The sequence below is a fragment of the Heloderma suspectum genome, chromosome 1 (assembly GCF_057233095.1).
Source record: "Heloderma suspectum isolate Gila_16-S chromosome 1, 16-S_ref, whole genome shotgun sequence".
Classification (NCBI taxonomy): domain Eukaryota; kingdom Metazoa; phylum Chordata; class Lepidosauria; order Squamata; family Helodermatidae; genus Heloderma; species Heloderma suspectum.
The window spans coordinates 335,594,172-335,607,922 of record NC_139458.1 but is presented as its reverse complement, the minus strand read 5'-3'; the positions used below and the strand labels follow the sequence as shown (position 1 = coordinate 335,607,922).

At 38.7% G+C, this 13,751-nt stretch overlaps 1 protein-coding gene across 21 annotated transcripts in view; it reads left to right on the top strand.

Moving 5' to 3' along the window:
• The window catches only part of EPB41L2 (erythrocyte membrane protein band 4.1 like 2), a 127,619-nt gene that overhangs the window by 98,974 nt on the left and 14,894 nt on the right, over window positions 1–13,751 (top strand). For 4 of the 21 annotated variants that reach the window (XM_084827517.1, XM_084827518.1, XM_084827519.1 and 1 more), the window contains one exon: window positions 13,163–13,693. In XM_084827517.1, coding sequence (XP_084683643.1) covers window positions 13,163–13,693 — 531 coding nt within the window. Of the gene's footprint in view, window positions 1–1,092; window positions 1,735–4,536; window positions 4,570–4,769; window positions 4,833–7,409; window positions 7,557–11,122; window positions 11,291–12,905; window positions 12,960–13,162; window positions 13,694–13,751 lie in introns of all 21 variants that reach the window. The other 17 variants (XM_084827503.1, XM_084827505.1, XM_084827506.1 and 14 more) reach the window with 10 other exon arrangements.

Below are 13,751 nucleotides of genomic sequence, written 5' to 3'. Positions count from 1 at the left end.
GCCAAAGGTGCACAAGTGTCTATCTTAATCAATACATTGCTCTGCCAGTGTTCTTTCAATCTCCCTCCAATCCCTTGGAGTTGACTTTGCAACTCCAGTGATGTCAGGAGGGCTTTGGCTTTTTACAAGGCTAGAACTAAGTTCTGTAAGTCACCCCATTTATTCATTTGTTATGCTGGACAGCATAAAGGACTGCCTCTTTCCTCTCAGCATTTTGCTTCATGGGTTGTTAAAGCTATAAAGTTAACATATGAACTGGCTGGGATCGAGCTGTCGGTACCGATTCGTGGACATTCCGCTCAAGCAGTTGCAACGTCGCTTACTTCCAACAGGGGAATGGCTATCCCAGATCTGTGCCAGGCAGCGACTTGGTGCAGACCGTTGACCTTCATCTGACATTACTGCTTGGACATCAGGTCTAGGGCTGACACATCATTTGGGCACTGAGTCCTGTCATCAGTACTTACCTAGGACACCGATCCACCTCCGGTAAGTCAGCTTGTTAGTCGCCCATATGTGTGATGCACAGAGACCATGAAGAAGAAAGACAGGTTGCTTACCTGTAACTGTAGTTCTTTGAGTAGTCATCTGTGCATTCACACAACCCACCCACCGTCCCCACTTCAGTGTCGATGACACTTTCAGTGGTTGGTACCGAAGTTGTGGTTCCTCTTGGTTCCGAGGCTGCAGTGTTGGTCTCAGGAACTGAGGGAATAGGTGGGAACCCATGGGGACATGTGCAGTAGACAGTGGGGGAAGCATTCCTGCCTAAAATACCTCAGCTGTAGACGTGTCCCAAATTGAGTCTCCACACAGGCGCAGAGCCCATAGGTGTGAATGCACAGATGACCACTCGAAGAAATACAGTTACAGGTAAGCAACCTATCTTTTGCTGATGAGAAAAGAAATGGGGCTTATGAATGTTAGTGTCTTCCATGTTGTAATGGTAGTGCTATCCCTACTTTTGAGTAAATGTTCTCACTAACAAGTTTCTTCCCCCCCCCCCCCTTGTGCATTCCTTCTGCCTGGAAATGTACATTTATATCATGGTCTCATCTGCATCTGTGGTTGGACTTTTTTTTCTCCTTCCAGCCTGTGTACATGCATCATTTTTCACTTCCCATTCACTCTGTTTTATCCTGTCCCCCAAACCTACCTGCTATTCCTGAAAGGGACATGCTTTCAGATGTTTCAGAGCATGATAGCTTTGGTAAACCTGTGTATACACCCTCAGAGAGCATGAACTGGAGTCCTGTGAAAGAAACACCAGTCCATGGCAGAAATGAAGAGAAGACCTCAACTAATAGCCTGGAACATATGAATCTCTTGGTGACTGGCCATTGTCTTCCTCTCTCAGTAGAGAGAGGAGCTCATAAAATTACTGATTATGAAAATACTGTGTCTAGCTTTCCATTTGATTTCAGCAAATGCTTTCCTTTTAGTTTCCCTTCTCTGCTTGATGAGGATGGGTACATTAGCTTTCCTAGCCTTCCAGAGGTTTGCATCTCCTTCCTCCCACCTGGCATTCAGCACTATGTCCCCATTACATCTCCCTCATTTATTCTCTCTTTCCTCCTCACCTTTGTGGTGCTTCTCTCCGCTTTCCAGTCTATTCCTTTCTCACTCACGTTGTCCCTTCCTGTTGCTCTGTCCCTCTGCTACCTGGAGCCTAAGACAATTTCTCTGATCACCTCTAATGACACTGCCCTAAAAGACAAAGCTGAGGAAGAAGAGGTGTGTAATTTTGTTGCCTAAATGCCATTTGCATGTAGACTTTCTGTGATGTACTAAGAGGTACAATCAACTTCCCATACTTCTGGCATGAGGCCATAAATTCCTGGGTTTAAAAAAATAAATCCTTCCATTGATGCTTACATATCTCTATCTGCATAAATTCCACAGTGTTTTTAAAAGACATGTTGTATCAACTTGATGTTGTACTTAAAGAGGTTTTAATGAGAGGTTTTAAGAGGACATATGAATACAAACCATGTTAGGGCCTTTTCCAAAGCCAAGGCAGCCAAGTCCCCTTCCCTCCTCCGAAGCATCCTCCCAATGAGCAAAAGAAGTGGGTGGGGGAAGATGAGCCAGAACCAGCTGAATCCCTGTCCTTCCTCCATCGGTTCAGTTTTGCTGCATGCAGAGCAGCGCAGAGGAATTCCTACTGTTATCTCCAATCTGGGATTCCTCTCCCTGTCTCCTCTCTAACCCTGGTGGTGGTGGGGCTTATGGAGAGGGCAGTGATGAGAGGATGGGGTCCGCAGAGGTAGCACAAGCCTCCATGGGCCAGATATGTAGCCTCTGCAGGCTGGATTAGGCCCACAGGCCAGGCATTCTGCACCCCTGCTTTAACCCATATTCTTCCCACCTCCCCCCCCACACACCATTTTCTTTCTTCCTTTCTCCTAACACATATCCAACAGCTGTTTTGGGACATATGATAACCAATGGTTTATCTTTACATGAATATGCCTCAGGCTTGTGCATTCACCCTTTCCCTCCAGTGCTGCTGCAAGGAGGAGATTAGAAGCTTTTATTCCATTTTTAACAGACCACAATTAAGTGTTGCATCTATACCTGGAGTCTTAACTATGGATTACAGAAACAAGCCTACTTCAACCTCTGGTTTATGAACCTGGCTTGTCTCTATAAATCATAATTAAGATTAACCACAGTTTTGGGATTCAAACATAACCCTAACTATAGGTTAACTAAAAGCGGAAGTGAAAACTTCTTATCTCGTTACAGCCATGTCAAAGAAGGGTGGGGGGAACACAGAAGCCCAAGTCTCATTCGTGAAATGATAAACAATTGTTTATCGTTACATTTGGACCTGGCTATATGTTCTGAAATTCTGTTTAACTCATGAAGTGAAATTGTGAACACTTGAGGTGTTTGGCAGGATAGGGTAAAGGGAGACGTAACTAATTAAAAAAAAATTAAAGAGGGCATGGAATTTTGGCCAGTTCCCTTCTTACCTTGTCATGTACAAAGTTGTGTTACTCTAGCATACTCAACATTTCCTAAACTAGTCAGTGATGTTGAAGGCAATTTGTCTTTATCTGAGGGGCATGCTTTAACATTCTGTAGGGTTTTTTTTTAAGTTATGTTAATCCTTCTGATTTTTCTGTGTCTTTTCACTATCTGCTTTGACTTGTGATTATGTTTGTTTTCCATATGGTGGCAAACACAATACAGTATAAAAGAAGACCCACTATGAACTGTAATGGCAATTTTAAATCTGGAAACTGGATTCAAATCTTCACTCTGAGGAAACTGGCCATAACTATAACTATAGCCATAATGTATAACTATGTCTTAGATAAAAATGGCTGTATAATAATTCCTGAACAAAGACATACAACAAGACAACATTTATAGTGGAGAAATTCTAAAGCAATATGAACAAACGCTGGCTACATTCAGATGCCATGCTAACCTATGGTTTAGTAAGACATGAATAAATGTAGCCTTTCTCCTGGTCACGCACTCCCCCTCTCATGTTGTATGAACAAACAGTGGTTTATGAAGCTGGTTTATTTAAACTAAACATAGTTAAGATTAACCACAGTTCTGGGTTCATATGACATGACAAGCTGTAGCTAACCAAAAGCTTCCAATCTCCACCTCCTGGCCTTACAAGAGGAGGAGGAGAGGGCTACTTAACCCATAACCCCTTGTGCACTCCCAGTCCCTCTTCTCACATGCTCCAGTTCAATGAGTTATTCCTCTGTAATGCAAACCATAGCTTGCCATTGAATCCAGACCATTGAACTATGATTTGCACTTGCCCTCCATACCAGGATTGCTAATCAGCTTCAAACTGGTTTGTAATCTTGGTTTGGAGGGCAAGCGCAAACCATTGTTCATTGGTTTCTATGTAACAGCGAACTATAGCTTGTGCTAAAGAGGAATTAATTAATTGAACTGGAGTGTGTGAGGGGAGGAGAGAGTGCAAGAGCATAAGGCTCATTCACAAAGCCCCAAATCATGGTTTGGTGTTATATTGGAACCAAGCCTGTAAGATTTATTTATTTTTTTAGCAGTACTTTGAGGAACATAACAGTGTTATTTGAATGCTTTATGTTATTGTTAAGTATTACAAATGTATTTTCCCAAAAGAATTTGTAGCGTTAAGCTTGTATTGCAAACTTTATTCTAACTGCATTGATATCACAATGGCTCATTTTGCATATTCAGGAGTGAGGCTGCTGTCCTCACCTTTTGTTTTTAAAAGTTCTTCCAAAATATATGGGAAAATAAATGAACACTACGGTTGTAGAGAGACAGACAAATACTCCATTTTCCATTTCATCTATACCAAAAATTACCTCAGTCATTTCTACAGTGCTATATAGGTGGAAGACTGCGGTGGTTTAATAACTTGAGCAGCATCTGAGGCCAAAACAATAAAGGTTTGTAAATAGAGCACATTGTTTGCAATATTTCCAAACAAAGCCTCTCTGCTGCTTCAGTAGCTTCTGCTAATGAGTGGTGTCTTTTTTTTGCTGACCTTTGGGTGGTTCCATCACATAGGCGGAGACAGAAGAGGAGGAAATTCACAAGAAGGTGGATATTTTCAATTAAATCTAGTAGTTAGTTGCCTGCTGTTATCAGTGCTTGAGGCTTCTGTAGCTTATGTTTGCATAGTGGCCACCCTTGTTTAATTTTAAAGCCTTACTTACTGAACTTTTAAGCGCTTTTTGGTTGTCTTGATGATCATGGGTTTTCTTCCTTTCTCTTTTTTTGTGTGTGTTTCAATTTCACAGACCTATTCCTTGAGAGTAAATGGGGAAAATATTTATGTCAGACATAGCAATTTAATGTTGGAGGTTTGTATAATCTGAGGAGTACTTTCTGTTCTCATGGGCTGCCAGGCTGCACGGAATGGGAGGTCACTTGCAGGCTGTTCTAGGCACGGTGCATGAAATGCATGGGAATGTTCAACTTGGATATGCATGTTGAAAATCTTAGTCACTCTGTAAATGAATGGATTTTAAGTATGGAGCTGTTAAAACATTTTGCAGTGGCAAGTGGGACTTATAGCCCTGTTTAGATGTCAGGAAATACAACTTGTTAGACCTACGTATAACTTTATGGAAGTATATTATACCACATGTTTCCTTTTCTCATTTCCTACACCTGACTGGAAATGTGAGGCGGAGCAGTCTACAGAAAATGATGCAGTGAAGTTATAACCAGGAAGTTACTCCCTAAAACTGATTTTTGAACAATACTTTTAAACACTGTCTGCCTTCCTAGAGGGTAGAAACTAATTCCATTTTAAAATAATTGTTTCAGTCTGGAGTAGTCTTTGTGACACCATGAAACACTACTTGATAAGTGCTTCTGAAATGCAGTTGTGAATATGAGATTCTTTTGCCAACTTAATCTGTCAGTAAATATAGTTTAACGATTGCAACATAACTATAAGCAAACTAACAAGACTTGTTTGTGACCCAAGAGAACAAGCTTTGTCATCCAAATGGGGCTATTCCCACTGTTAGATTTAGATAATCTTGGAATAATTTGGAAACCTACAGATTTACGGTAACCTTACTAACATGTTCTGTTGCTTTTTGGCAGCTTCTGATAACCGGGTATATACTTGGCATAATTTTACTAAAACATTGTAAAGTATACTGCATAACGTTGCATTGAACAAATCCAAGAAATGTGCCTGGTCTCAACCCAACATTATTTTTTAAAATACTTTATTGACTCAAGTTGTGATAAATCTTCGCCAGTTGATTACATTTCTGTTACTTAGATTGCCACTAAAAGCACAATTGCCCCTTGAAGTTGTTTGTTTGTATTTACACATGTACAACTTCTGTTGCCATACATTGCTGTGCTTCTAAGTCTACAGGCAAGGTTTTGACTGATTAAATGGCAACACACAACACCCAGCCTCCCTTCATGGAAAAATGTCCTCCTGCCATGCTGTTGTTCACTGGTCTTTTTCCCCGCTGCATAATTTTACCCTCCCAATACTTTCCTTTCTCCCAAGCCTTGTTTCTCTCTTTCCTGACACATGTGCTGTTGGTGGCAAGGCATCATGGCCACAAGCTTACTTGATTGAATTACCCTAGAAATTGGGTACAAAACATAGTATTTAGTATTACATTAGGTCTACAAGTTAGGCTTGCAGTGCCTTCAGATGTGGCCTCCTAATTAGTTGCAGAGTAGATTCTTGCTCCATCAGATACACAGGTGGACATCTGTCATTAAGAGTTACCTGCGACTTATACGGAGGTACAGAAGTCAGTCTCACGCATAGAAAAAACTGTAGTGAGAGATTTGGTAGGTGAATGGCCACATTAATCCTCTCTGTTTTCACTGTTTCTCAAATTATAAAAGCAAATTACCTAGAATCACTGTGGTCCTGCAGCATTTCCTGTGTGCTGCATTGACCTGTCCTGTAGAAAACATATGCACATGATTGCTGTACTTTCCCCCATAGAAACAATGGCAGTTACAATTTGCTGCTGTGTGCTCACAGTAGTAATTGGTGTCCAGGGGTGGGACAGGGAGCAGGTTTCTGTAGCAAATTGCTACCTTATAACTTTGTGGGCAAATGATGCAGGTGCATTTATCAGAGATATTGTTGGTGTGAAAGCAAACCCTTCCTCTCCTCCTGACACTGAGTAGCCTGGCCTGGCTTTCACTAGCAAGGGCCCTGTAATCCACAGTTCCTTCCCCCAGTGTGACATAATGATGGATATTTTGTTAGTACAGTGATAAAAATGAAGAAGTGCTCTGTCTAATTTTAATACCTGGCTTCCACTTTCCGTAAGGCTCTGTATATGTGGCATCATTTTCTCCGTCATACAGCAGTGTGTTAATTTACAATAGGGCAAGTGCCGGGTTCCTATAGCTTCAAGAGAAGCCACGCAATAGGATTCCTTGGTAGATTAGATAGATTATAACAAATAAACCTATGTGAACCTGTGTCAACTGAATTGATTTCTCCTGTAGCAGATAATATAAGGGCACTGAAGGAGACATAAAAGAGTTTAACACACAGCTGTGCTGCTCATAAACTGTATAGTCTCTGCATTGTAGCTAAGTAAGCTTTTTAGAAATATGTACATACATAATATGACTACTACTGTGAAAACACTAAATGTTTACTTAATTTCAACTTGAAGGTAAGAGTCAGCAACAGCTAAAATAAATAATTAATTTGTTCTGCCATGCAAACATTACAAATATTTCCATTGCATCAGTTTGATCAACATGATAGGGATAAGCGCAGGGTATTTCTCTTCCTGAGAAATAAGTCCAGCCTAATACTTCTAAGTAGTAAACCCCTATTTGAAGCTTCGAATGCCAGGCACTTTTCGTGGTTTTTTAATGGTCTATGTTTGTCATATGTTGTCTACTCTTTTTACATTACACATTGCTAGGACCTGGATAAGACCCAGGATGAATTACTGAAGCATCAGGCTAGCATTAGTGAACTCAAGCGCAATTTTATGGAATCTACTCCTGAGCCACGCCCCAATGAATGGGAAAAGCGGCGTATCACACCTCTGTCTCTGCAGACACAAGGGGTATGTCACTGAAGACCCTTGTCAGCATGCATAGCCATAGAGTTAAGAAAATAGTTAAAATATGCATTGTATTCCAGTATTAACAAGGAAATATGGGATGTTTCTTTGCTGCTAATATGACACTTATTTGCAGCTAATACTCATTAACATTGTGTGCATGTGTTGCTTTCTGTTCACAAATACTGAGGAAGCAAGAGTGAAGAAGTTACTAAGAATACCATTTTAGAGTTTTTATCTTGTATAAAGTATATAGAATAGCAATTAACAGTGCAATCTTAAGTATTTTCTCTCATAGTCCCTAAGTGGCTTCATTGCAGTTTACAGTAAGTGGGGAAGTAATGTAGCAGGAAAAACGGTGGGAGGGCAGCAGCACTTAACGACCCTCCCTACTCAAAAGGCAGAAGCCTCAAAAAGTGGTGAAGAAAAAGTGTGGTTTATTCCTGAAAGAAATCCAGTTTGTGATTGTTATGCCTAATGCATTTCAAGGGAACTACTCTTCCATCCAAAAACTAAAAAGCAAGATAGAATAATACAATTTAGCCATTATATGATGAGATTTATAACATCAAAATGTCATTCAAAAACATGTGTTAAGAGTGTCCATGGGATCTTAATACAAACATCTCTAAACTCCACTATTCTATGAGTTTACAGTTATCAGATGTTAAAAAAAACAAGCATACTTGTGCCAATTTCCAGGAGGTTTTCAGGAATAAAATATACTGTTTTGTTGGGTGCCTTTAGAGGCTTGCCTCTTAGGGGTTTTTTTTGGTGGAAATAGTTCACAAATTGATTATGGATATTCAGAAGAGAAATTGTGCCACATATTCTCTACAGTATTTTTCAAATACAGTTTTATCTGCATTAATGCAGTAATCCGGAAATCACTACTCCCAATTTACCCTGTTGACTTGACCAAGACTTCTCCATTACAAAATGCTTATGCATTAGGAGAGCTGAGGTTTTTCAGTACTTATTGACCAACCATATTGGTAGCATGTTGTAGAGATGCAATGTGTGTTTATAATATCTGTAAAATCTAAATAATGCCCACTATGTAGATTGGTCTGGTTCTGAATAATCAAACCATTATTAGTTCTCTTTATATGTATTCTGAGAAAATAACTACTCAGTATTTAATACATGGTAGTGTATACATTTTCCCTAGTGTATACATTTTTCCCTAGTATACAAGATAGCTATGTAAAAATTTTTTAAATGTCCTTGGGTGAGTTAGGTAAAGCAGGCATTTTACTGGCACAGTTTTCGTAGAGTAAAATTCACTGCAGGATATGTTAGTCTCTTAACACGTACATGCGTAGTGGTAATGTGGGATTTCAGTACAAAAAGTCCACACTTCCATGCCTGTGTTATTAGAGGTATTCCATATTCTGCTCTCAGGGTGGTTTGCATTCATGCTTTTGTGAAGCTGTTTGCCTGTCATCTTGCCCGTTCACATCTTTTGGTTTGAAAATTTTAAAAATTCCCACAACAAATACAAAAAGAGAGGGATCTGTCTTCAACTGAGTAAGTGGACTTCAAAGATTACAAGTTGCCACTGGAACACAAAGGAATTGCAAATGTGGCTACCTGAAACCTCACCCTTTGGGTTATGTCTTTCCAAAAGCTTTTTGGCTCTGTGGTTGTTTTGCAATTATTTTACTTTTTTTAATTAAATTTGTATATCCTTTCTATCAGATGGTGCTCAGCATGGCTAAGTACAAAATGAATTAGGTAGTTTCTGATGTAAAAGGTTAATGTCAGCGTAGTTTATATGTCACAGTCAAACTATTTGAATATATGGAAGAATCATAAAACTAAGACTCAATTGATCTTCCTGAACACAAAGCTTGACATTGCCCTGAATATATACTGACATCAGTTGCAACCATTCTGCAGATCAGTAATGTTGTGACGGGAACCTCTTAAATGTTCTCCAATTCAAGCTCTCCATCTCGAAATGAGGATTTAAAGAACACTGGCTGATACACAATATATAGGTATATGTTGCCTGTATTGCCAAATAAGATATAGCAATTCAGTTTGTATGTAGCCTATATCCAATGCAGTGACAAGTTTTGTGCTGGTTGAAGAATGCTTGGTTCTTCTAAACTCTAAACCCTAAACTCTTTCTTTGAGATTATCTTCAATAATGCTTTCATCCACTGTTGCCTAACACAGCATATGTGACAGAATAGTTATGAAATATTGTGTATATAGACCTTGAAATTCAGGATTTCCTTTTCACTAATGCACTGCACGTCCAAGGACCTCTTGTCAATAATAAGTAGCTATATAGGATAAGTAGTATGTTACAGTAAGTTTCCAATAATCGGTATAAAAGAGATGCCAAATTACGGAGCAGCAAATGTATAATCCCCTTCAACTAGTGAGAATAGTCGTGCTGTTATCATAGAAGTTGTGCACATTTAAGGATATGACCTTGGTGGTGGTAGCCTATTGTATACATTGAACTTTAACCTAGAATGTTAATTGTCTTCTTTAACATTTTGAAGTGTATTAACACAGTGTAGACTGGACTCACTCCTTTCTTTATGTAATCTCTGTATCCTAGAGCTTATATTTTAGAACATATATCCTGGGACATTGATTTAGTTCATCCCAAATATATAAAATTGTGCTATATTAAGTGCCCTTCTCTCACACTTTCCCCCCCTTCTTTCCCTCCCACTTCTCCACCACACACAATTTAAAGCCCAGTTAAACATAACTCAGTGTTGTGGCATAATGGTAGCATTAATAAATTCTGTTCCTGAGTATCACTGCTAAAAGCAGAGTCGTAGGATACATGTGACATGTTTTTAAGCTGCAGAAACATTATGAATAACTACTGTACACTATACTTTTTTTTTAAAAAAAGTGCACAGATCCTTTTAACAGTCAAAAAAGAGGATTGCAGTGGCTTATTGGAGCAACAGCTTATTAGTTGTATAGAATTCTTCTGGTAGAGGCATATCTAATTTTAAATGTATTGGCAGCTAGTTAGTTCTGGAACTTGTGCTCCATGAAGAAGAAAATTGATAGCTTGACTTCACAGCCATGCATTTTGAACTCAATGGGAAGCCATTGGGGTGGACATTAATATACACATTTGCATGTAATGTGTAGTTTGCCTGAAGCCCCCAAAGTTAAGCAGAACAAAATCAGTTCACATATTATAGTTCAGCTTAAATGTGCTTTTTGGCCTATTTTTCCTTTCATAATTAATATCCTGAGGAAAGCAGAATACTCATTGCAAAAATATGGCCAATATGCAAGTCTGAAAATAAATGTTTGAAAATCTAATCTAGCTTTAATGGCTATTGTACCGAATATATTTTCAGATGTGGTTTCATGTAGGTTTCAATTTAAAATCTGAAGTTTTAAACGTGGTTAATTTTTAAGTCTTTTTGTCATAAAACTATAATGTACTATTCTTTTGTGTGCTTTCCCCCATTATATGTCCTTTGTTTCTTTTCTTGCCTGATGTTTCCTTTCTTTTGTAGGTCACTGCTGTTTTGTCTTCTGCTGTTAATTTGTTGCTTTCCATTTTCTAACTTGTCTAGAGCCTAGAAGAGGAGATAGCATCAATTTTATTTAGTAAAGAGGGTTTTTCCACTAGCATGAAATCTGGCTTCACTTCAGCTACCTTGTGGACAGCAGAGGGCACTGTTGTGAAAGATAATGTACCTTCTGAAAAGCTTTCTGCCTCACCCTTCTCTCAGCTGCCTGAGGTGCTTTTCCACATTTACTTTTTCCAACATAAAGCCATATATGAAGACAGGGAGGAGGGGTGGTTTAACTTGTCAGATAAAATTTGCTTTTTGATGTTCAATAAGAATATAAGCTGAAATTAAGGAAGAGAAAGATACCAAGCCTAAAAGCCTTATGGGAGTTTGGCATGCTAAGGTCCTGCATGAAGGGGTTTTCCCCATTCTAGCAATAGGGATTGTGCTATCGGTAAACACTGATATTTTATTGCACTGTTTAAACAAGATCTTCATGATCTCACTAGCCAATGGAAAAGTTAGATGTATTTTTTTTTACTTTTACCTTTCTGTGTTTTTCACTGTCTCACCATCACTCTTAATGCTTCTTAGAGACAGACTTTCAAAACAGTAGTTGTTCTATTGTGTGTATATATTGGTTTTATATTCCACTTGTACCTGACATTCTGCCAACTCTGGCTAAATTGAACTTATGCTTTTAATTGGTGAAACCAAAATACCCCAACATGTCACAGATGCTGTGCTAGGTTTAATTAAAGATATGATTACTTTTTCCTTTCACTTTTTTCATATTATAACTTCTCATGTGTGCGTCATTTCTTAGCTTTTAAAATCTACATCAATCAGTATGTCTTGACCATACGTCATAACAAATGTTATGTCTAGGATCAGTTCCTTTAAGGTAGTATGACACTACAGGAAATCTGCATTTGGGCTTTCTATATGATGGTATCACTTCTATGTTTACATGCCAGTTGTAATTGCCCATTTGAGATACTACGTTAGTATAGGCAAATTTCATATTTCCTCAGAAATGGCCAGTGAACGTATGTGAGATATTACTTATGTTGCAACTCTGAAGGAAATATCAATTGAGAGGTTTGGTATCAGTGAAATAGGAACAGAACTTCAGAAATGCCAGTATTTACTTAGATACAGTAGGTTTTTTAGAAAAATTACTGCATGTACATAGGTGTAGTTGCTGTGGAATGGTTGGTTTGATCTGTTGAGGCTCTTGCCAGTTTATATTATCCTGGATTGGCACTTGATAATATTTTATTCAATTTTTTTACTAAACAAATAATTGCTTTAAAAAGGTATAGAGTATTTCAGTGTTTAACTTGTCCCATGGTAAGGGAGTGAAGGTTTCAAGTGGAAACATATATAGATAATCAAACTAAAGAGGTTAAATGCTAAAAACTTCAAGGTTAATCCCTGTCACCAAATGCCACTTTTAAAAAAATGGCTAAAAAAACCTACTCTGTGACCCCTCAGAAATAGGATGCTTTTCACTGCACTCTGGACTTAAACATATTAGGTTGGATCCAGGCTTAATCAGAAGACCTAATGGAATCAGTGGGATTTAACTTAATAATGGCTACTTTAAGTCCCATTGATTTAAATGGGTCCATTCTAAGTATGATTTCAGTCAGAATCCAAGACATGGTATATTTTCAATATGCATATTTCTGTCACTTCTTTATGTGCTGATTTAACAAAACCGTCCCATACATTTGTGAGTGCTTCTGTGCTATTTGTGTAGTGATAGAATTAGATGTTTGTGTCAACAAGTGCAGAAATTTCTATTTATATGTGTCTTCTGGTTGCTTTCGTTTCACAGAAATTAAATCCTCAAACAGAAGAGCCTTCCAAAGGAACCAGCAGGACTATTAAGGTTCTAGTCTTTTGCCATTGACCATTGAGCTTTGACATTTCAGAACCTCCATTCTTTTTTCCTTTATTTTTTTTCCTTTAACCATTACAGTCATCTTCGTTCTTCATGTGACATGAACCACACATCACTTAGTTTTATGTTCATTGTTATATTTATTCATATGTTCTACTTTTTGTTTTTCCTCATCCATTTGTTTTGTGCAGAGTTCACATGAGACTCTAAACGTAGTGGAGAAGAAGCAGGCAGAGGTTGGGATAGAAGAGGCAGTAGTCACAGACGATACCAACAGAGGCAAAATACAAGTTGTCTCTGGTGAGGAAAATCTGAAGATGGAGCATCTGTCAAAAAAAGACTCTTCATCATTGTCATCAGATAGCAGCAGTAGTGAGAGTGAAGATGAAGTAGGAGAATATCGGCCACACCAGCGGATGACTCAGGATGCCATAAAAGAAGTAGAAGAAAATGAAGATATCAAAGAGGAGGAGCATAAGGCACAGGCAGTAGCGTGTACGGAAATTTCCCAAGAAGTCAGTCCAGTTCAAGTAACAGTTGAGCATGCACAAGTGACAGAAACTCTGCTTGAGACAAATGAAGTATCCACAAAAACAACTGGAGAGACAAAACTGGATAAACAAGGCCCAAAAGAAGAGAGGGAGGAAGAGCAGTTCAAAGTAAATGGAGAGGCATCGCACATTGACATTGATGTCTCACCACAAATAATTTGTTGCTCTGAGGTAAATGGTAGAAGAGGAAAGGACCCTAGATTAGAGACCTCGTCATAGGGTTAAATAT